Genomic DNA, 24,140 nt, shown 5'->3' on the forward strand with positions numbered 1-24,140 from the left:
TAAGGGGTCATTGAGCACCCTCTTAAAATTTGAGTATGAAGCTAAAACTTTTACAGCATAATACTATTAGTGAGTCTAAAAAAATACGGGGTGTCCTGGACTCTAGCTGAAAAAAAGTTTTTTGAACCACCCTAATGTCAAGACCAACAAAATATCTTGTCTAGATCCTCGATTTAAAAACTTCCTGCAGCTCTTCCCATTATAAAGGTGAATAAAAAGCGCCACTTTTCTTCAAAACAGGCACAAGTGTCTAAGTCATGTTAAGCACTGTAAAAACGATTCAGAAACGTTCCTGGAAAATAATAGGCAGCTGATGTGCCCAATTTCTTCCAGTAACATATCTTACAAAAACAAAAAACGTTTTCTGATAAAAGTCTTTCTGAAATATTAAGAAATCTCTTCTATTAAAGCCAGTCGTGAACCTTCTAGAAAAATTAAATAGGTTTAATTTATTCGATTAGAACCTTCCTGATTTACCAAGAAAGCTCCAGAGGTATTAGAGCAACCACCAAACTTTTTTGCGAAGATACTTGATTTTTGGGGGAAATAGGTGAAAACCTCTGAAATCACGAAACGTACCACGGAAATAACCAGTAACGTTTCGGAATTTTTATACAGTGAGTAAAAGTTTGGCACTTGCTGATCGTAATAAGCACTAAAATTCTTCATAAACTTTATTCCGATTTCTAAAGAAACTGAAATAATTAAAATATTTCAAATATATAAAAGATCAACTGTTATATCGACATGGAAGCGCTGTTTTTTTCTTTTCTTAGATTTTACTTGTGAATGAAGAAAATATTGTTCATACTGACATAAGAAATCTGATTCAGTGTGCCGCAAGGATCGAGCCAATTATCAAATGTGCCGTTTAATCAAAAAGGTTGAGAAGCACTGCTTTAAACAATAGCATGTTTCCCAAACGTCAAGATTTCTTGGAATTTTTTAATGTAAGTTAGAAATTAAAAATTGTTACCTTTTTTTTCATTATTTTGTAATCTCCTTCCATCTTGATCACAAAGGCCACATTTTTCCATACCCCCACCTCCTCCATATTACATGTTTCGCTGCATTACATTAACGTATACAATTTTATACAGAGCAGAAATCAAGCACTACGCTATATAGGGAAATTGTTGATAGTAAAATTAAGTCATTATCTCTGTTTTTCTTTGCTGACTTCCTAAACTTCATGGATTAGTTTCAGACAGCATTTCGGGTTAAAACGGGTTTTCATCAATTTTCCGTAAAAATCAAATAAATTTCTCAAAACGATTTTTGAATTGCTACAAGTTGCTTGAAAGCAGACTTGTTGTGACGCGTTGTTGTGAAAAACATTTTTAAGTTATTAAAGAATAAAAAGCAATATTTTAGATCCAGCTGCAATCCTTGATTGCAAAAACTTTAAATTTGTCAGAAACACAATTTTTATTTCTTCATTTCTTCCAAAACAAGAATACTTTTTTTTTTGCGTCGAAAATAAATACTATCTTGTGAATAAAAGTGTATGAAAGATTCGTTTTGAAATGGGAGGCTTACAGCGTATTCGCAACCCCTCACGCTACGACAATGCGCTGTAGATGTTGTTTCTCTGCTAGCGTAGTGTCAGTGCAGAAAAAACAGCTTGCCTTCACTGCATAATATGCGATGGACGCGGTGATAGCGATAAGATTCCTTAGCGATATTTTCTAGCTGTGTTCACCCCCCTAATATTATTGTGAGCATGACTTCAACAATGTAATTATGTATTGCTATAAGCAATGACTTTGAGCAGTAAGGATTTAGTAGATGTATCACCTTCAACTCGATTAAGATTCATCCAGACTGACTAAGCTTCCAATGAAAGCGAAATGAAAGTATCTGGTTTCGGAAGCTTTGCAAGAATTTCAGGCAAGTAAGATACTTAGTACTTACTTGCGATTCTATCTTAGTTTTGGCTACGGCTACGATAATGCTTCAGGAGCATTTTTGATATACCAGGAAGTTACCAAGCTAATTTTCTTAAGCCTACCTAAGTTTTCACTTGCAGTACCAGAGACATGACTAAACTGCAGCGAGATACTTCTAAATTGTTCACTAAGATTTTAGGAGAACAAGGAAGGTTTAGAGGAAAACATTAATGTTTTTTGAAAGATATGTTACCCTCAAAAAAATGTGCACATTAGCTGCCCCTTCTTTAACTGAAACATTTATGAATCGCTTTTACCGTGTTCGCATAAAATGCTAGTGATAGCTAATTCAGAGATGGCAAAATGGATCTTTTGTCTTCCTATACGGTCGTCCGTAGGGTAGACCGGGGCACGTTTACGCGTATTTTTTTCAATGAATTTTCTAATTTTTATGTTTTAATTTAGGAAATTTTAAACATTGCGGTTTTATGAAGCAGTTAATGGAGTCAAAATTGGTGTATTCAGTTGTTGCTTAGTTTGTGTTTTTAGCCGTTAAAAAAACTATTTTTAAATCCGAGTGGGTTGCGTAAACTTCACGTTAACGCATTGTTATTTTGACACCTAACGTGATTCTGGTAGTGTTTTTAACCATTAAAAAAATATTTTTGAGCTCGAGTCGGTTGCGTAAACTTCACGTTAACGCATCGTTATTTTGACACCTAACATGATTCTGGTAGTGTTTTGAACTAATGTCTTACCATGGTTAAAATAAAGCAAATTTATTTTTGACGGAATAGTGTATAAAAATAAAGCTGAAGGGGCATGAAGACAGCACTATATGATTCTAAGCTATAAGATACGAATGTGTAACTTATTTAAAAATTAAATGGTAATTTTCAAAACTAAATTACCGGAAAATACTAAAAAGGTTTGAGACAGTTTGGAGCGAAAAAAGTGTCAGGGGCACGTTTAAGTAAGACAGTAAGAATGTGAGTAAAGGTGCTCCGACGTCAACGCGTAAACTTGCCCCGTCGCCAAGGTTGGATTTATTTTTAACATGCAAAAAAAAATGTAATAACATTTCAGTTCATACAAATACAATTCTCAAAACAGGATAAAATTCTGCTATTTTTATACACATTTGTTCCTTCTTTACAAGTATTATTTATTCACAATAAGCTTCAAAACGTTCAACACAAAATTTACTTAACTTGGAGAAAACAGATTATTCTTTTTTTGTATGCTAGACCGAAGCTTGACTAATGCTCAAAAACTTGTGGGAATATTTGCTAGGAAACAGCATCAATCTGTTATGACTGTTGACTCTCCTGTTATAATTCGTTTTGAAAAAAGGGCACTGAGTGAATTAGTATTCCCACGGACTTTTTCGAGATTTCACAGGTTCTCATCTATTTCTTCGTAAAATCATGTATTTTTGCAGAAAAGTTTCCTGAATTGCTACAAGTTGCACGAATGCAGTGTTTTCACTGTTGTGAAATTTATTTTTAGCTACCTATTTAAAAGATTGACTGAGCGTGTTAAATAAGGCATTACTTCGTTTACGGCCCGTGACTAAGCTCCCAATGAGACAGAATAAATCTGCATTGATGCTTCTAAAGCTCTCTTAGTAAACCGGGATATTTTAATAAATTTCATTAATCCTACCTACCTAATTTTCAGAATTGAAGGTTCCAGACCCGCTTTAACCACTGAAATTTCCAAAATCTTCAGAAAGAATCAGGGATAAAATCAGGAATGTTACTGACCTTTAGCGGAAAACGTTCCTGGTTTTTGCAAGATATGTTACTGCCAGAAATCGGACACAATAGCTGCTAATTATTTTGAAGGAACGTTTTGAATCATTTTTACAGTGTACGGACAGGCCGAAAAATCTTCGTAACAGTCGATTGGAGGAAGTAAATTTTAACCCAAGCCTCGATTATAGTGAAAAGGTTTTCACAGACATTACTTCCTGTATTTCACTCAAGAAAGAAAAAGAAAGCAAAAATTAATTCGTACAGCAAAGTTTAGTCCTCTGAAAATTAACTCATTTCGATCAATAAAGTGTGCACGGTACGACATGCTTTGACCACCATGTTATTTTTAAAAAAAATGGATCGAACAGGTTCCAATTAGACATCAAAGTCTTCCTCTTTGTCATTTTTTAAAAAATGATTTTGAACTTTTCACCTCGATAGCTTGTCGGAAGAATGTAAGTGGTTAATATATTGCTCCGTTCCCCTCCAGGTTAAAATAATAGCAATGATACTGTCAAAAAGGGGGGAAAAAAGTTGGGAGCTTTAACCAAACAGCGGTGAATGATGGCGGGAAAATGGGTTAGATTTGGAGGTCCTTTTTCATAAAAATCTGCAAATATAGTATCAGAAGCATTTTTCACGCCGCGCAATATTTTTTTTTTTTTTTTGCATAAGTCAACGTTTAACTATTTAAAAGTATACATATTTTTTAATGCTAGAGACAGAGGCCTAAATATTGCTCAAAAAATCCATCCCCTTTTTTAACACTAATATTCAACTTTAGAGCTTACGTCAGTCAAATTAAAAATTGAAAAACTATCACTTATTTAAAAATATATATAACAACAACAACAAAAAAAAAAGAATGTTTGTTGAAGATTACAAGTTTTAGGCACCCTATGGGACACCTAAATATTTTTCCAATGGAATAAAATTTGTTGTGGTATATTTGGGTCTGTAAAAACAACTTTTTATCAACTTGAATTTTTGAATTTCTGGAAGAACTTATTTTCGATCTTATACACATTCAAAAAAGTCAAGTAAATGCTGTTATTTCCCGAAGATGCATCTTTGCTGCTTTATTTGGGAAAATAAACCTTGAGTCAATATTTAATTGTATAAACGAGATATACAGATTCCATAAGGAAGAAATATTTCCTTAGATTATTTACGTCATGTATACAAAGCGAATATAACTAATACAATGTTACTGTCTTAGAAATAGTTCTTGGTATTCTCCGAAAAGTTCAGCTTCTAAAGTCAACAAACTAAAAGTGTTGCCACCCCAAAAATGTTTATCTGAATCGAAAAATACCGCCAACAAGGCTTAAAAACGCCAGAAGGTTTTAGACTCTAGGCCTTTAAATCATTGATAACAAGTATAGGAAATATTCAAATGAAAAAACTAAATTTGTTTTACTAGTATATAATCTGTAAACATCGTGGAAATATCTGAAATAACTTTAGTAAGGTGGGTTCTTACTTCTGCACCTTATGTTTTGCAATTTTATTATTTACTCTCACTTATTTTTATGCATCGCTCTGAATATAAAAAAAATATTTATGCACCGAAACTTTTTTACAGTGGATTTCTGGCTTATGTTGAACAGAAATAAAATGTTAAATTTCATTTTTTTAGCCTACTTTAAAAAGATAGTCAGAAAAAGAAGACAAAAGCACGAAAAGGTGCTAATGCATCTTAAAAATATCGCGAAAAACAAAAAAAAAAGTCAAAATTTAAATAAAACTATTAAAAAAATATTGAAAAAATAAAAATTGGAAAGTAGGGTATTGAGATGGAGGAAAAGTGTCTCTCGGTCTTTCAGTTCCCGCCCCCCTCCCTCCTAATAACTTTTGACTAAACATTCTGATTCAAACCAACTTTTTTTTGTTCAATTTTCACTTTTGCTTTGAACAATTTTTCCTTCAGTTTCGAACAGTTTTAAAACTTAACAATAGCATGTCTACGGGGAAACTCAAGACAAATATAAATTCCAAACTTAGAGGCGAATTTGATTTTAAAAACTTTGTTAGGAAAAAATCTTGATATAGAACATGTATTGAATTTTTTTTTTTTTTTTTTTTTTTTGATTTGAACAAGTTTCCGTTCTGTTTTGAACTATTCAAAACCCTAAACAATAACGCCTACGAGGAAACTAAAAATCAATCTAGATTCCGAACTTAAAGGCGGATTTACTTCAAACAAATTTTGTTGGAAGTAGCTCTTGATGACCAATTTCCTACTTCGACTCTTAGAATTTTAGTCGACTCCGACTTTGACTCAGGTACCCGAAAATTACTCGGACTCCAATTCCCCAACTCAGACTCTAGCTCCGTAGCTTCAGCAACAATTTATAGTTATTTTTTGGTAAGAAAAAAAAACAATTATTTGACTCCAATGGATTGCACGAGAAGAAGCCTTTTGTGTGATATATAGGTTCCAATCGAAAGATTTCACTTCAGTTATATAGAATTACAGGTAAGAATTTTCCAATCTTTACTTTTCTATTTCTACCAAATGAAGCATCATGTCGGTAGCGCAAATTAAAACGAAAAATAAATTAATTTCTCGGCCTCTTTTTTCACAATGGGGTCGTTTCCAAAATTTTAAAAGTATTTTTTTCTGAAAGAGCATGCTTAAGAACAAAGAAACTGACCATTTTTTAAATAATTTTTTTAAGTTTAATATTTAAAAACAATACTTAAATCGGTGCGCTTTCATTGTCTAGCTTCTGCTGATGACATTACAAATGATGAAATGCCATTTCGTGTTGCCATTCACAGAGCAAAATATTTAATTCGCATCTTTACTCACGTGTATTGGCAACGAAATGGTTGATAGCAAGCGCAGAGCGCAATTTTACTTCGCTTCTTGATTATCATAACGTGGAAACGCGGTACAAAGACGCGCCTAAGAGCATCATTTGTGACGTCATCAAGATCACGTCTTGTTTGAAAAATCGGACATTTAAAAAAATAATTAAAAAATAACTGTTGGGAAAATAAGAGTATTTTCTGGGTTTCTTCGCTTTTTCTATCAATTTCACTGACTAAAACTATTAATTTTGACTGAAGGAAACAACCTTATTTAAAACAATTTTTCTGCGATGAAAATAATAATGCTTTTAATTTTCGATTCTTTAATTAACGATGTTCAGTGATCAAAAATCGGCAAATTTGTCGTGTCAGAAATGATCATATCGGTAGCACATAAGTAGAAACCATTTGTTATTGAACTGATGCGTGCGTTACCGAAGTTTTTCACAGCTATTTCGTTGTGTAATGAGTACGTTGACTATACCATGATTGAAAAGTCGTTTAATTTCTCAAACTATGCTTGTGAAACAAGATTTTCTCCCAAGAACTTGAGTTCCTTAACAAAATGTTATCTCCGATTCCACTCTTTTCATTTATACAATGGGGTTGTTTCCTTCAGTCAAAATTGGTACTTTTTGTCACTGAAATTGATAGAATAAGCAAAAAAAAAATAACATGGACCCAAAAAAAACTTTCATTTTCCCAACAGTTATTTTTTAATTAATTTTTTAAACTGTCCGATTTTTCACACAAGGCGTGATCTTGATGTCGTCACAAATGATGCTCTTAGGCGCATCTTTGTACCGCGTTTCCACGTTATGATAATCAAGAAGCGAATTAAAATTGCGCTCTATGCTTGCTATCAACCATTTCGTTGCCAATACATCTGAGTAAAGATGCGAACTAAATATTTTGTTTTGTGAATGGCAACACTGAATGGCATTTTATCATTTATGATGTTATCCGCAGAAGACATAAACAATGAAAGCACACTGATTTAAGTAATTTTTAAAAGTATTAAACTTAAACAAATTATTTAAAAAATGGTCAGATCCTATGTTTTTAAGCATGCTCTTTCAAAAAAAAAAAATACTTTTAAAATTTTGGAAACGACCCCATTATTCAGACCTTTGTTCGTAACTACTTCCTATAAAGCAGTAATTTTGTTTTAAAAAAGTAAATCTGTTAAATTGCGCAAATCTACCTAATGTTCGTTTGCATTATTTCTCCCAAAAAAGTGAGTTGATTGTTGGAAATAGCGAAAGTGTAAATAGAAGAAAACTCTGGATTAACAAAATTCGCTTCGGCATGAAATTAGCGACGAATATACTCGTCTGTTCGAAGCATTTTATTTGAAAGAGTATAAAGTATTTTACCAGGTTTTTTTATATTGTTTTGTGTGAATTTGTATAAGTATGGGGTTTTAATTTTATCTAAAGTTCGAAAGGAGGATTTGATAACATTTGCTAAAGAACTAAGGCGTTCATCTCTAAACATTTCAAAAATAATTAATTTAACTGACTTTATTTTGCTGCAACATTTAGTTGCAATGGACAGTATGCAAAATATGTTCTTGAAAATATTGTCGCAGAACGGAATGAAAAATTTTCACCGAGAAAGAATGTTTAGAATTTGAACTAGAAAAAACAAAAGCTGAGAATTTTAATCGCGAAAACAGTACGTCAACTGTACTTTCTTTCTTACATTATCGGCTGAAGAGATTCGCCGAACATGTGTTTAGGGTTATAGTTTTAGTATTGGGCTAGCAAGGAACCTTGGCGAGATTTCGCTTATCAGTAAAAAAGTTTTATGATGATTGGAATAAAATGACAGAATTCCAAAAGAAATAATGGAAAATCAATCAAAAAGAAAACTAACACCATTCTACCGTGAGAATTTTACTGATGATTTGCGTAGCATGACATAATTAAATCATTTAATTTAGAAATTAGAAACATAGGAAACGGAAAAAAATAAAATTAACCGATTTGGCAACCTTAGAAATAACTCGGCTAGAAATATAAAACAATTAGAGCTAGCCAAAGAAATATCATCTTTTTCTTTTGAAAAACCATAGTATTGTCATATAAATAAATTATTCAGTATTAAATGTTATGAAAAATGTAGTTCCACCAAAAATTTATAAATATCGAATTTAACATCGTGGAAATGGCTGCTTTAGAACAACAAAGTACATGTTTTGCATTAATTTCTAACGTTTAGTAATGCTTCTTGATTTCTCGTTTCTTTCTACGTGGGCCAGAATATCCACAAGACTTAAAATATTAATTTCAAACGAATAAAACAAAAAAATCCTTCATACAAACAAAAATTACTAGGCTCATTATCATTTTATACCCTACGGCATGCATTTGTTTTACCCTTTTCCTCCGGCATTCGGCGGTGGCTGCGGTGCCCCTTGTAGTTTATTGGAGTTACGAATAGATATGCATACTTTTGAAACATTTCCCGAAACTTATTTAAACTGCTTCATATTTTCAAAAATTAGATCGTAAAAAAAAAAAAATCATATCTCAGAAATTCTAAAGAATGGATCTGATAAAAATGATAGCCGAGTTAAAAAAAAAAAAAATATTGCGAAGCATAACTTTCCAACTTCCAAGTTACACCCTGAACAATCTTATTATTTTCAAGAAACTCATAAAGTGGCCTATATTTTTATTTAATCATTTTTTTTAAATAAAAGTGTTTGTGCAATGTACTACCTGGCAAAGCACAAAAATCGCAGCTGCAGCTGAGCTCAAAGTAAGAAATTCCTTTTTAAAGATTTACGCCATTCATATATTTGATTCAGATTCCACTTTTTCAGAATTTTTCAAAGAATATTTCCCATTCTCAAACGACCATAAAACACTGTATAGTAGTAAAATATGTTATTAAAAACCTTCTCGTAACAATAACTCCATTTTGATAAAAAGTACGGATACTACTTTTGGGCTTATTACGGTAATATACTATTTGTTTTTGCTTTTTAGATTGCGCTTTAGCTGGAACTTTTTACGCTTCGGTCCGAAACGGGATCGAGAAATAGAAGATAAAATTCAACTCGTAGTTTTGACGGGAGTGAATGGGAAGCGGTTAATCGTAGGTCAGTCATACTGAAAACAAACATTTATCCACCTTGTCGAACTGATTGCGAATTTAAAGGATACGTTTGGCAACGGATTCGCACACTTAGAGACCTCTTTTTCTAGCGTAAACAATTTTTCATGCGTCGTTTTGGATCCTTTTTGGGGCCCTCTTGTTGTGGTTCGTGGAGGCTCCTTGCAACTGCGACATTGTAGATCCGTTACTGGATACATTGAGTCATACCTATATCAATCATACTCCATCACGAAAAATTCTTGATAGTATTCGAACTGAAAATGCGAAGAAGAACAACAATATGTAAATTTCCTAGATGGCGTAACTATTTTTTCTAGTTATATGCGTGGATTTCAGAATTTGTTCACAAGTGATAGTTATAGGGTGAATGATGTAATGCCTGATCAGATGTTGAAGTTAAGTTTATTAATCAGCTCAGTGAGCTTCTTTTTTAGTTGTGTATATAATAAAAACCAATAAGTGTTTTTTATCTATATATCTCTTGCTCTATGACACTCTGTTACTACCAATTTTATTGAGTTTAACCCTAAAGTGCATAATATGTTCTTTGGGCTTCTGTTCCAAACATAAGAAAAATACTTTAAAAATGATAGTTTAATTTACGTATGGTTTATGGTTAAAATACCACTTGACAACATCGAACTTAAACTGGAAACACAATAAATATTAGTCTCAAACGTTGACAAAAATTGTAAAAATGCCTAACTACTTAAGTAGTCGTAAAACTCTATTTGTCTTACTTAAAAGAAGTAAGCATTTTGATGTGCACTAAACTAAAATAAATGTCTTGAATTTGGAATGCCAAAAAAAAAAATTATTTTCCATCAGATTGGTTCATTTACGAGTTTAAAATCTATTTAACAGCATGTTCAGTGAGTATTTTCTTCGCAACTACGGAGATTCAGTTTGTTCTTAAAATATTTTAAAAGATTAAATTGAGTATGTTGCGAAATGGCAACACGATGCATTTAAAGATTAATTGTATTGCTTCTTTATGGTATTCAGAGTTCGACATTATACTGAAAAAAGAATAATATTTAATGAACTTTCGCTGAACTTTTTTTTTTTTTTAATGTGGAGTGATTTTTAGAGTATTTTTAGCGCTTGTCAATTGCGAGTTTTCTTTTCTTTTCTGTTTTGTAAAAATAAGCAGTCTTTTCAAAAATATTTTATATTTATGCTATGTACTTTATATAGAGGTACATTTTTGTTTCGTGAACGCGTCATTAAAATCTTAAGAAATGAAAAATTGTAGCCTTTTCATCGGTGTCTTTTTTTTTTCTTGAGCATTTATTTTTAATACTTCTATTAGATTTATTTTTTTGTCAAATAAAAGTTTCCTTTGAAATTGAAAATGAAATTTTCCGCTTAAAACTTGTATTAAAAATGTTAATTTTTTGATTATTTCAAAGACAGTTTCAGTGTTAAATTTAATGTTTTTCTTCTGTTTTCTGATGTAAAATTAACTGCTTTTCTACCGCATGTTTTCGAAGTGAATTTTGCTGTTTATGTTTGTTTCATAAACGGCGATAAGACAATGGTTCTTTCTGAGACTTTCGGGACTTCATCAGTTCTTCTTCAGATAACCTAGCTAAGATCGAGGTTTTTTTTAATAAAAAATAACAATTTTTATTCATTGATTTTATCAATAATTTGTATTAGTTACTAATTCATTTAATCATCAATGTAATGAAATATTTGTTTTTTTTTTCTCTTGGTTTAATGTGTTTATTTATTTATTTATTTATTTTTTCAAATATGCTAGTTAACTTCGATTAATCCATTCGATTTTCTTAAATAAAAAATAACAAATTCTCTTCATTGGATTCTGAAATTATCTGTATCAGTTACAAATTCAATGGAGATTATTTCCCTAAACACAAGTTAGGGGGCCGGGCCCGTATAAAAAGTTAAATTTTGGTATTTTTTGACTCATTTTTATTTTGCTCCAAACTTTCAATATATTTACTCTGCATCTGATTTTGAACATTTTTGCAGTTGGAAGTATACATCTAGGATTAACGGTTGCGAAAATAAAGATCTTGCAAGTTAAAACAGATCACCCTGTATATCACAATCTGTGTACACTGCAAAGTTAACTATAAGTTACACCTTACTTTTTTTGTTTAGGTTATAAAGATGTTGTTCATCGTCGTCCTTCTGTTTGCTCTATGCTGGCTTCCTTTTCAAATGTACAATATCTTGCAAGAAATTTTCCCCGAAATAAACAGGTAATTCTTTTTCTAGTTATATTCTTACATTATGTCTATATTTTTAAAACTGCAGGTTGGATATGGCAAGTTTTGGAGTGAAACGTTGTAGTACCAGCGGGACCTCCTTGAGAGTGCTATTAGACTCTCAAGGCACCTCAACAGCACCCTTATAGATGCTGATTTGGTTCTGTATCGCAACACCTCTTACTGTGCCATTGGTAGAAAAAAGGCACCCTCGCCTCTAATGCTACAATGTTTTACTCTAATTACGTGACATATGCAACCTGCAGTTTTAACAATGTAACGTTTTTCAGATTTGGCAATATTCCTTACAATCGATAAAAATTAATCAATGCTCTAGTTTAGGATGATTAAATATGGATAAATTACGATGTTTATCCAGCGTAATAAGACTCTTTCATAATTATAAGTCAAACTTTTACCTAAGATCATTTTTAGGATTGTTTTCACTTAAGTTTATTTCCTTTGTACATACTACTCTTTTTTCCAAAATTCATGTTTGGCCAATATTGCCATAACTTTATTTAGAAAAACGTCATTTCTTGTATAAGTAATTATTTAAACAAATGCATATGCACTACTGATTTAAGCTATATATATATATATTTCAGGGTTTACATATTAACATTTTTCTACTCAGTTTCCTTGGAGGATTTAGGTAATTCGTTTCGACTTCAACGTAAATCGGTTGCTTCCCAAAATTGAATAACTGGAGTGGAAGATGTGTTCCTATATTTCTTTGCGCAAATAAAAGCGATCGAGAAACGAATCAGCGCTTGGATTGTCAACAAAGCAAAAAGATTCGCCTGACTGCTCTTTTTCATAAATTGAACCAAATTGAATAAATGTCACCACTTACGTCAGAAACGATTTCGCCGTCACTTTTACTTGGCTTGCTAACAGGCGTTTATTGCGTCAGATTGGACCAGAACTTGTGTACATTTATTTACTTTTTGCTTTTAATGTTTTTATGCGTGCAAAGTATATGCATATGGATTTGGTATTATTTTAATATGCTATTTAAAAATACTTACCATCTTCTTTTACCATCATTTTTGCAACTCTTATCAAATTATTGTTTTGACGTTTGTTGAGTTTAGAAGATTACTAAAAAGAAATCTAATGGTTTACAAAGTTTCTACATTATGAAGTACTTATTAGTATTATTCCTATTAAATACCAGGCATCAGTACGTTCGCAAATAAATAAATAAATAAATAAATAACGCTAGTAAATGAAAGAATAAATGAATAAATTCGACGTCTTATACGTGGCATTTTTGTAGCCTACTGTTTTTATGGGTATACTTGCAGTTCTCTAAAAGTAGCTGCAAAAATCTTTGAGGTGATGGAACCAAAGTAGAACTTTTTAAAATAAAAGCTTAAGAAGTATTGCTATCAAAAGAAGGTCCTTAACCGTTTACCCGCCAATGTTCCGAAAATGGAACATCATATTTAAGTGAAAATTTTCCCAAGAAATAACGTTAAAATAAACAAGTTTTTTTTAACACAGTTTAGTCTTATTTCAAAGTATTTTTTGATTTCCTGCTTGATTGTTTATATGTTTTCAATTATTTATTGCGATTTTTCAAAGATGAGTGTTTTTTCAGCTTTTTGCAACTTTTTCTTATAAAATTTACCAAAAATTGGTTTTTTCAGAAAATGTGATGATATTTATTATAGTTGAGAAAAATACTTCAATATATGATTTTAAAATGCTTGTAGAAATGTACAATGATATTTCCGAAAGGTGTACCCCTTCAAAATAGCATGTTCCAATTTTGGAACATTGGCGCTTTTAGGGAGTCAAATTTCCAAGAAGTAAATCGTTCGACTTCCAAGGGGAAATTTCATTTTTCGTAATATATGTTTCTTTTTTTTTTTTCTCATTTTGAATGTACTCTGATGTAGATGTTGGCAAAACCAAGTAAGTTTATATTTTGAAAGGATATGAGGTTTCGTTAGCAAAGAAAATAATAACAGTCTTCTGTTTGACGGACTATATGGCTCCGAATCCACACCTGCTCGGACTGCTGCATTGTCACGTAATAATAAAAAATAATATTAGTGAGAGTTTTATTCTTCATATTTTAAATGCAGTTCAATAATTCGCTAGCTTTGTTTTCGGGCGAAAGGAAATTCTGTTTGACGTATACCAACTGTTCATAAATGTTTAAAAATGTCTACAAGAGTTCTTACTGTAGAACAAGCTGTGGCTTATTTAGAGACATTGTCAGATTCGGATTTGTCAGATGTAGATATATGCCAATTACCCCCTGATGAACTAGGCAATATCACTGAGGAAGAATAGATGTTGACAGAGATGAAATCCTACAATTTTTTGGTTTCTTGCTATTGAGTGGGTACCATTCTGTTCCTTCTGAAGATATGTATTGGAGCAGTGCAGAAGATACATCTGTGCCAATTGTACTAACAGTTATGCCTCAAAATCGTTTTCGAAAAATAAAAAACAACTTTCATTTGATGGACAACCATGAATTAAAACAAAATGACAAACTAAGAAAAGTTTTCCTTATTTACGAAGAATTGTGTAAAAACCCTCAACAATTTGGTGTATTTCATGAAAAATTAAGCATAGATGAATCTATGGTTCCCTACTACGGTCGGCATTCATGTAAAATGTTTATTAGATGAAAACCAATAAGATTCGGCTTCAAAATTTGGATGCTGTGCTCTTCAAGTGGATACCCATATTCCATGGAGATTTATTCAGGCAAAAAAGAAGGATCCCCTGATGTGCAATTAGGATCCAGAGTTGTAAATGATCTATTATCAGTTTTGACTGACACGTCTAAGCATGAAGTATACTTTGATAACTTTTTTACATCATATGACTTAATTTCTCAGCTATCAAAAAAAAAGTGTACGAGCAACAGGAACAATTCGTGAAAACCGAACTGGCCATTGTCCACGGAAATCCAAAAAAGCCCTTTCTAAAGAAGATCGCGGAAATTTTGACTATCGATCTGATGGATCAGTGTACATGTGCAGCTGGAAAGATAATGCAGTGGTTACAGTAGCATCTAATTGTTATACACATGAGCCACTTGCGTCTGTAAAATGTTACTCAAATGCGCAGAAATGCAAGATAGATGTGCCACAACCTCATCTTATCAAGAGATACAATGAAGAAATGGGGGGTGTGGACGTCTTGGATAAACTTTTAGGGAGCTACAGACCTCATTTGAGGAGTAAAAAATGGTGGTGGAATCATTTAGTAATGCGCTGAATATTTCAGTTGTAGCTAGTTGGTTACTTCATTGTGATTTACACGAAGTCAAGATGAAGCATTTAGAGTTCCGAAGAGAAATAACAACTCACCTCCTAAGAAGAAAAGTACGAGTGGAAAGTCCTCCAGGGCCTCGTTGTCATTTACATAAACGGTCAAGAATGTCTGACGGACATTATATTGTATCTGCATCCCAAGGACGTTGCGCGGTGTGCAAAAAAATACGACTAAGAAATGTTTCCATTGCGACAAACGACTTCACCAGCAACGCTTCCTTTCATATGATGGGCATTAGATATTTCTGTATTGGATTTTCTGAATTCTGATATGTACACAAATGCAATTTCAAATATTATTTTTTCCACAATAAAGTATGCTAAGATAAAAACCGCATTCAAAACCTCTTAGTTTAAAAAAATTCTCTGAAAAAAAAAACTTCATGCAAAACGCCAATGTTCCAAAAATGGAACACACTGAAAATCATAGTAAAAAATTTTTTTCTGGAAATTTTATTTTATTTCTGTATTTACTAGACATAAATAGACATAATTTCAAAAAATTACTCAAATTTGATCATCCGTCAATAGTTCGGCGGTTAAACGGTTAAAAAAGTTATTTCGAAATCGATCTTTAAAAAGGTATGCTTAATCCCGCTTAGTAGAATACCGTGGAATATCCCACTTAACGTAATTAATTTTCAATGTACCATCCGTTGAAGTTCGTTATTTTGATCCCGGATAATGGAATATTCCGTTTATTGCATAATTTTTCGTGGAAAATTAGCTGTTCCATTAAGCGGACTCGACTGTAAAGCTGTTTTTGGATATTGTCATACGCATATTCTAAATAATACTATGAGCAGGGACATTAGATACAAGAAGAACTTACCATACATCTCGTTAAAAACGTTTAGGTTCAAATTGACAGTTCTTAAATTTTTGACCTGTTCATTCAACTCCAGATCCGTGTCTGGCATACATTAATCCTCACCGTAAACAAAATTTGTTATTTATAGTCCCTAATAAATGCAGTACGGCAAAAAAAAAAAAATACTCAGCCTGACTACCGTTATGAGAATTTTCTTCTGAAGGAAGAGATGCTTCCTAACAGCGGGTAAATGTATTGATTTACAAATGTTCGTAACATTTTTCACAACATGGGAAGCACTTCATATGTTTATTTGTACTTAATCTGTCATAATCTAGCTAAATTTGACGTTTATTGATCAAAAATCAGGACTTGGTGGAAATTTCAACGTAATTATGGTAGATCAAGAAATTGTCCCAAAAATTTCAATTTTTCTGTGTGCAATTTGCTTTACTACTGACACCTTTTAAGCATTTTCCATTATATAAATCAGAAAAAGTATTTTCGGCCCACCCTAGTGTATGTCAACGTACCTCGGGTGCTTGCATTCGCTTGCATAGGGTAGACATCTTTAAAAATCATCTTTTGTAGGCAATCAATGCAGTTTAGGCTTTCAAGAAGTAATTATCGCCCTACGTAAATGTAAAATATAATTTCATATCGCGAACAAGTTTCCCTTATGCATTACAATTCTTTAACCCATTTGTGCCTAGCGTCCTTTTAATAGGACGCATACAAATTTATCCGTAACGCGGCAAAAAAATTTTTTATTCCAGATCAAATAACTGATTATCATAAAGAAACATTGTATCTACTATTATCCACAAGGTGGCAGCACTAATTTTTTTTTATTATTTTTTCTTACTGGCTAAAGTCAAAGAAAGTGATTTTTCATCTTTTCAAAATGGCAAAGCGCAATAAGTGAGTTGAAATTTTTATTTCTTATCAATATCAAAAGCTTTTATGTTCCTATTGTAGCTTGTATTTTTTTCTAAAACACGTATTTCTCAAACTGTTAAAAATATTATTCTATTGTTGTTAATTTTGCGATTTTGTTACGTTCTATATATAGGACGCTAGGCACGAACGGGGACAGGTTTTTCAAACCTGTTCCGATACGTGAAAGCTTAACTTTGCTGATCATTCATGATGTTTTACCGTCGTATAATATAGAAAATATGTGTTTTCTTTAAAATAAGTTTTGAGTAAGGATAGCATTAAAGAGTTATTTGGAACGTTATTAATATAATTAACCATATTATTTTCATGCTTTTTTTTGCATTAGAGCATGTTTTCTCGCATAGTTTATGATGTTTTTGCATGTTCTAATAGATGCAATATTTTTTATTCTTTAAGAGCTTTCAGAAATAAATGTATTAATAAAACTAGTTAATGTAAAAATTTAATTGGATTGAAATATGTTAGATTAACAATTATGAAGATTAACAATTATCAGTAATGGATAAACATGTATTCAGTTGATTCGGTGAATGCTTTTAAACGCGCGTAAATTCTGAAAAATTCCAATTATAATTTTAAATTTAAAATACGTTTGAAATGAGGACACTTTTTTTCAGTGCTTATTTTCCTTTTTGTTTTAAGTTTGACAGTTGAAGAAGCATTAGCTTTAATGGCAGAGTTATCTGATGATGACACATTTCATGGATTTTTTTGGATCCCCTATCTAATGAAGTAACTGATGAAGACAGTGGAAAAGAAGTCTGTTTAGAAATGAACAATGTAACTGGCGGACAGTTGAGAGCAAAAGCCGTTGTAACTCTTCGAAAAAATAATCAAGAAAGAAAAATTATTGGTGAATCAGACAGTGAAGTAGAAGATGTAAGACACACTCCGTCGAATTGTAAAAAACGTATTATGAAAAAGAAGATTCCCCAGAAAAATCGAAATTGGTTCAAAAGTGAATTACGTAAAGACAATTATCTTCAATTAACATGGAATGAACAAAAACCTCCGTTTTTAAATGTCCATTGGTCCCCTACATCTTTATTTGAACTGTTCCTAAATGGCGAAATAATTCAACTAATTTTGGAACAATCTATTTTGTATGCCGGTCAAAAGGGAGATCATGATTTTGTTATTGATGCTGATGAACTGAAATTGTTTTTTGCTATCCTTCTGACTAGTGGCTATAATGTGCTCCCAAGAAGACGAATGTACTGGGAAAACTCAAGCGACGTAAGAAATAATGCAATTTCCGAAGCCATGCAACGGTGCCGATTTGGAAAAATAATGCAGTATTTGCACTTCGCCGACAATAGCAATTTAGATAAAACTGACAAAATGGCTAAACTGCGCCCATTCTTCAACCTCTTAAATGAAACATTCTTGAGACATATGCCAGATGAACAGCAGTTGTCTATTGATGAAAGTATGGTTCCATATTTCGGACATCACGGATGTAAACAGTACATCAAAGGAAAACCTATCAGATATGGATATAAAGTTTGGTGCATAAACACCAAACTTGGTTACCTAATCCAATTTGAACCATACAGAGGTGCAAGAACTGTTTCCAACACATCTGGAATTGGGATGGGAGGTGCAGTTGTAATGGATCTCATTTCCGAACTCCCTGAAAATAAGCAGTACATAGACTAATAATAAGAGTAGACCGAGCTATGGCAACCCTTTTGCTGCTCATAAACCAAACCATGTGACTGGTGGATTTCCTAGCAACAGCGGGCGTTAATCGTAGCAGACGATCAACGCCAGCGCGAAATAAAATAAATAGAATTGATGGAACACGGAAGAATGATCTTTTATGGAGTCCGATTTGTAAATTTGTTATTCTAAGTTGTAAATATTTTGTTAATATAGTGAGTTTTTCGTTTAGATAGCATTGTGCATTTTCTTTAGTCAATTTCAATAACTCTCTAAGCAATAAAAGATGCAAGCGACCAAGAAGAATCAGCAAACGGTAAGATTTTTACCTACAGTTTCAATTTAAGATACCGATTAGTATATTTTTGCGTTAACGCAAAACGATTACGCCATTTCGTTCACGCCAACGCTGACAGCTCCAAATGAAATAAAAGTTACCGAAAACTGATCAAAAACTATTACTAATGTCAAAATAATGCATAACTAAAAGAAAAACAGTTCAATCTCTGCACCTGGAAGTTTTTTTTAATGAAAACACATTGTCTTAAAATACATGTCGAGTGCCAAACTATAGATAATGCTGCCATCTAGCAACCATGCTGCCAAAGTCTTCGCCAAGCCCTTCCACTAGTCACATGATACATCTATGAACCAATTTTCTTTATCAGCAAGAATGAGAAAGCTCGGTCTACTCTTATTATTAGTCTATGAAGCAGTATGATTTATATTTTGACAATCTTTTCACTTCACCTGCTTTAATTGATAAATTAACAGAGAAAAGAATGGGAGCAACCGGAACTGTGCGAAAAAACAGAATTGAAAACTGTCCACTTGAAGAAATTAAATCCTTTAAAAAACGAAAGCGAGGAAGTTATGATTTCTGAAACGCGAAAAATTTGAGTTTAGTAAGATGGAATGACAATAGTGTTGTTACCTTAGCATCCAACCAGTATAGCGTTACACCCATAGTTCAAGCTAAACGATGGTCGAATGCCGAAAGAAAATTTATTGAGATAGACCAGCCATTTGTTGTTTCCCAATACAATAAATTCATGGGTGGAACAGACCGTATGGATCAGAACATAACCCAATACCGCTGTTCCATACGGTCCAAAAAATTGTTGTGGCCACTATTTTTGTTCGGCTTAGAAGCTCCTGTGCAAAATGCATGGCTGCTATACAGGTTATGCCCTTCTTATGAAGACAAGAAAATGGATCTTTTGCAATTCAGAAGGGAAATCTGCCAAACATATTTTGCAAAGTACAGCAAGAGAGCAAATATCAGTGTGGTTTTGGGAAAACCAAAGAAGTTGTCTAGCAGAGTATGCAATGAAGTTAGGTTTGATGGAAAAGATCACCTAATAGTAGTAAATCCAAAACAAAAGAGGTGTGTATACTGTGGTAAGAAATCTACAAGAAAGTGCAATAAATGCTTAGTAGGATTGCATGACAATTGCTTTGAAATCTTTCATACTGAATAACTTTTTTAAAGATGTAGAAGAAAAAAAAATATTTTCTCAAACATTTTTCAGTTATATTGCAAATGTAGTTGTTATTGTGCATTATTTTAAAGTAAATATAGGTTTAAATATTTTTAAAGTTAGAAGCACTCGTTAAAATAAACTAAATGCTATATTTCCTGCACAGTATTACAATATTTTCAGATAATTAAAATTATTTTTAATTATATAGTTTCATTATTATGATTTGCTACATGCATTTTTGTTCATTTACTGTCTTAATACATGCAAATTTGATAAAAAAGGCAGTTGATTTTGGAAAATTTAAGAGTAGAAATATTTGTAAAAACCTGTCCCTTCTCGTGCCTAGCGTCCTATATATAGGGCGGTAACGTAATATAGAATTATAATTTAAGGTACAGATGTGATGTACCCCCCCATTTGGCGACATTCGATTTTTTTGCACAAAATTAAAATATTTTTCTCGCCAATGAGGCGATAATTTTTTATGCATGGCATCCCTGGCCAAACTAACCTGTGTTTAGCAACCCGAAGGCAATCTTACAGATCTGTTCAAACTTGTTTACTTGGGTTGTTTGGGTTTCACGCAGGAGAGATACGTGGTGTTGTTTCGTGCAATATACCTTACAGGAATGCTTAATTTGTGTTAGTTTAAGTTCATTAGTTGTGTTTTGAAGTAAAAACATTAGAAAATGCCAGTTTCTTCAAACTTGAAGGTTAATTAAAAGTTAACTCCAACGTGGTGTGTATCTGTAACGTGCCATTGTCATATGATGTATTGTTTTAGACTGAGTGTGAATATTTATACCATATAAAAAGGTAAGTTCTTTATTTTAGAATTCAAAAAAAACCTCTCACTTCCAAAATTTTTTGTTTTTACAAATCCTTGAGGGGCTCTTGTAGTTTTTAACTTTATTTTTACTGTATGTAAATTAATTTTACAGAAATAGTACGGTTATTTTGTTCTAAAAGTTAATTCTTATCGATGCCACGAATTATTTAGACATTCTATTAACGTGCCTCCTTTAGGTACTGAATTTTATGTTAACAATTGAAAGTTCTTTCGGTTGTACTCTTAAAAATGCTGAATTTTATTAATAAATCTGCACAATAATGGTGCATATTTCACACTTAAAACAGTGTCATTATTGTACACTGAACGGAAGGAGCCACCCTTGGGTGTCATGAAAATATACATAACTGTGACCATACTCCGACTGTAATGTATATTAACAGTCGGAGGGATAACGGACCGAGCGGAGCGAGGTCCTGGCGAGCCAGAGGTCTCATAGTACTTTCGTAATGAGACCGAGGCAGGGCCGGCGAGCCGAGGTCTCATTACGAAAGTACTATGAGACCGAGGGCTCGTATCCCGGAGAAATGATGAAAAAAAATTAATGCATTAATTTCGACTTGTAATTAATACAATAATTTATTTCATTGTATTTTAATGTTTACAAAAAACCCCGGCCCTGTACATTTTTGAAGCATATATTCGTGATGTTTTTTGTTGTGCTTTTATGTTGTTTTTATATATATTGTGTTCTGAAGTGCTTTGATCATGTTTTTTTATCTGATTTTTTCCTGTTGGCGCTAAAAAAGCATCGCTAAGAACGATGTATGACATATGTCGTCATACATCGTTCTCTTGGCGACGCTTTCTTGGCGCCAACAGGAAAAAGTCGCCAAGGGTGGGGTATATCACATCAGTTCCAAATTTAAATTTTGACTCAGGATTTTTTTCATCATTTTTCTAGTTCATTTAGCACCCTTACAAAGATAAAGAGCCAAAAAAAAAATTAAATTCGGAGTTGGGCATTAATGGGTTAAGGTTGAATAATAAGAGAGGAATAATTTATTTATTAAATGTTAAATAAATAAGCCGGCTGGTGGCATGATGATTAGGCACTGGCCTTCTACACCTGGGGACCCAGGTTCTGCCTTGGTTGGCCAGTCGGTGGATTTTCGAGATGCAGAAAATCTTCTGCGTCATGTCGTATGATTATGTGGTATGTAAAAGATCCCTTGGGTATTCGTTTGGCTTAGAATATCCCTCGGCTAAATTAAATTCCTAGTTCAATTTCGCATCAAATGAGAGCCCAGATGCCTCCATCTGGTGGAAACTGGGCATTAAAAACATTACTGCGTCATGCATCAGCGCCTTAATGGTGACACACGAGAGACTGATGCATTGTTGGGGAATGCACTAGGTCTGGTTATGGCTCACACGCCTCTTGAGGTGGGTCTCTTGTACAGCCACATTGGAAAGAAAAAAAGTTAAATAAATACTGTTAATGCAGAAATTCGTACGAGTTTTTGCTTAATTGTATTTTGGAGATAATGTGAACCCAATTGCAACGTATTCGAAGCTTCCACTGCTAAACAGCAATTGCTAAAATACTGTTGACCAGCAACTAATTTTATTATTCCTTCCTTTCTTTATAGATTATATTTGTATGCTTATTATTTATTTATTTAATTGCTATTTTGTGCCTAAAGTTGGAAGTTGATAGCGTTTTCTCTTTTAAAAAGTTCTTCAGAACAACCCCCAAGCAACGCGAATGAAATGATTCTGCTATTTGGTGCTTTCGTAATACTGGTTTCATGGATTTATTTTTTTTTTCTTCAACATAATCAGAAGTTTTAATTTTTAAACATTTATTTGAATAAAATGATGAAAATAACTAGTAGGGAAACATAGAGGGAAAGTGAAATACCCTGGAAAAATGAAATGTAGAAATATTTACTCTGCTTTCAGCTACACCAATTTGGTATTATTTTAACTATATCATACCATATGTACTCCATTCCAGTCAGAAAAAATACTGTCAAAGACTATAGCATTTGGTAATGCAGGCAATTTTTCAAAAATGATACTCATATTGTAATATTTTGTTGTAAGTCAAAAACGTTTTTGTTACAGTAAAATGATAAAGTTCATGTTGTTAACATTTTAAATATTGAGACCTCCTAATATTCAATGCAGTAAAAATTTAGTTAATATTGAATTTAGTTGTATTTTAAATAAGTTGTACAATTAGTCAAGTCCATACGGGGCAAAGTGGACGGAGCAAAATGAAATAGTTTGTTTCATTTACTCACTCAAATAGTATAAATCGCTTTTGTTTTCATTTATTAATTAATTCATTTACATTCCTACATTTATTAATTCAATTATTTATTCATTCATTCACTTATTTTCTTATTAATTCATTTTTTACTCACTTATTTATTTTTCTTAAATTGATTGATTTATTCATTTAATTATTCGTTTATAGTTTCATTATCTTTTCATTATTTCATTCTACCTTTTATTTACTGATTCTTTTGATCAAAAACATGTTTCATAATCGAATAGAAAATATTTCATTAAATTCTTTTTTTTACTTTGCTACAAATTTACTGCCAAAAATTAATATTATTTCAACGCTAGTTTTATTATAAAATAAAATGTTCTTTCTTTATGTACTGTAATTTTCAAAACAAATTTCCAATTTGTTCATTTTTAAAAAAACTCAGTCGTCTTAATCATTTTACCAAAGAAATTCTTTGCCCCACATTTCCTTACTGTATGGTACTTGATTGCATTTAATACAGTAGTAAAATGTTCAAATGCGCATTCTTGGAAACTGTGATAGCGTTTAGAATTTTTCATCCGTTGTAGTTGCATTAAAAATTAAATTTTCTATCTTAGCTCGTTAATAAGCTTATTTCGTCTTATATGCAAATTTGATAATTTTACGAAAGATTCAGTGCAATCTTTTAAGGGCACTTTTTTTCAAGAAAAACGTAATTTTATTTCCTAAAAATGCAAATTTTTACTTACTTTAAGGAATACACTTTTTAAAAAAAAAATCGCAGTTCTTATGAGAAAGGGAGTTTTTATTTTAAAAAAGCGCACTTTTATTAATGGAAAAAAAATATGCTTGAAAAAGTTTGACGCACTTAGTATGGATCTGGTTTATTTTGTTTAGATACCAGTAATTAATTATTCTTCTTTTGCAGTTACAGGTACATTAACGTTATTTGGTTCTTCTGCCACTGGCTAGCAATGAGCAACTCATGTTACAATCCCTTTATTTATGCCATTTATAATGT

General features: G+C 32.3%; 1 protein-coding gene across 1 annotated transcript in view; it reads left to right on the forward strand.

Annotated features, from left to right (window-relative positions):
* The window catches only part of LOC129220932 (tachykinin-like peptides receptor 99D), a 60,953-nt gene that overhangs the window by 32,246 nt on the left and 4,567 nt on the right, over positions 1-24,140 (forward strand). Inside the window, exons 2-3 of the mRNA XM_054855367.1 lie at positions 11,720-11,820; positions 24,048-24,138. Of these exons, the coding sequence (XP_054711342.1) occupies positions 11,720-11,820; positions 24,048-24,138 (192 nt within the window). The remainder of the gene's footprint in view (positions 1-11,719; positions 11,821-24,047; positions 24,139-24,140) is intronic.

Source organism: Uloborus diversus, chromosome 4 (genome assembly GCF_026930045.1).
Source record: "Uloborus diversus isolate 005 chromosome 4, Udiv.v.3.1, whole genome shotgun sequence".
Classification (NCBI taxonomy): Eukaryota; Metazoa; Arthropoda; class Arachnida; order Araneae; family Uloboridae; genus Uloborus; species Uloborus diversus.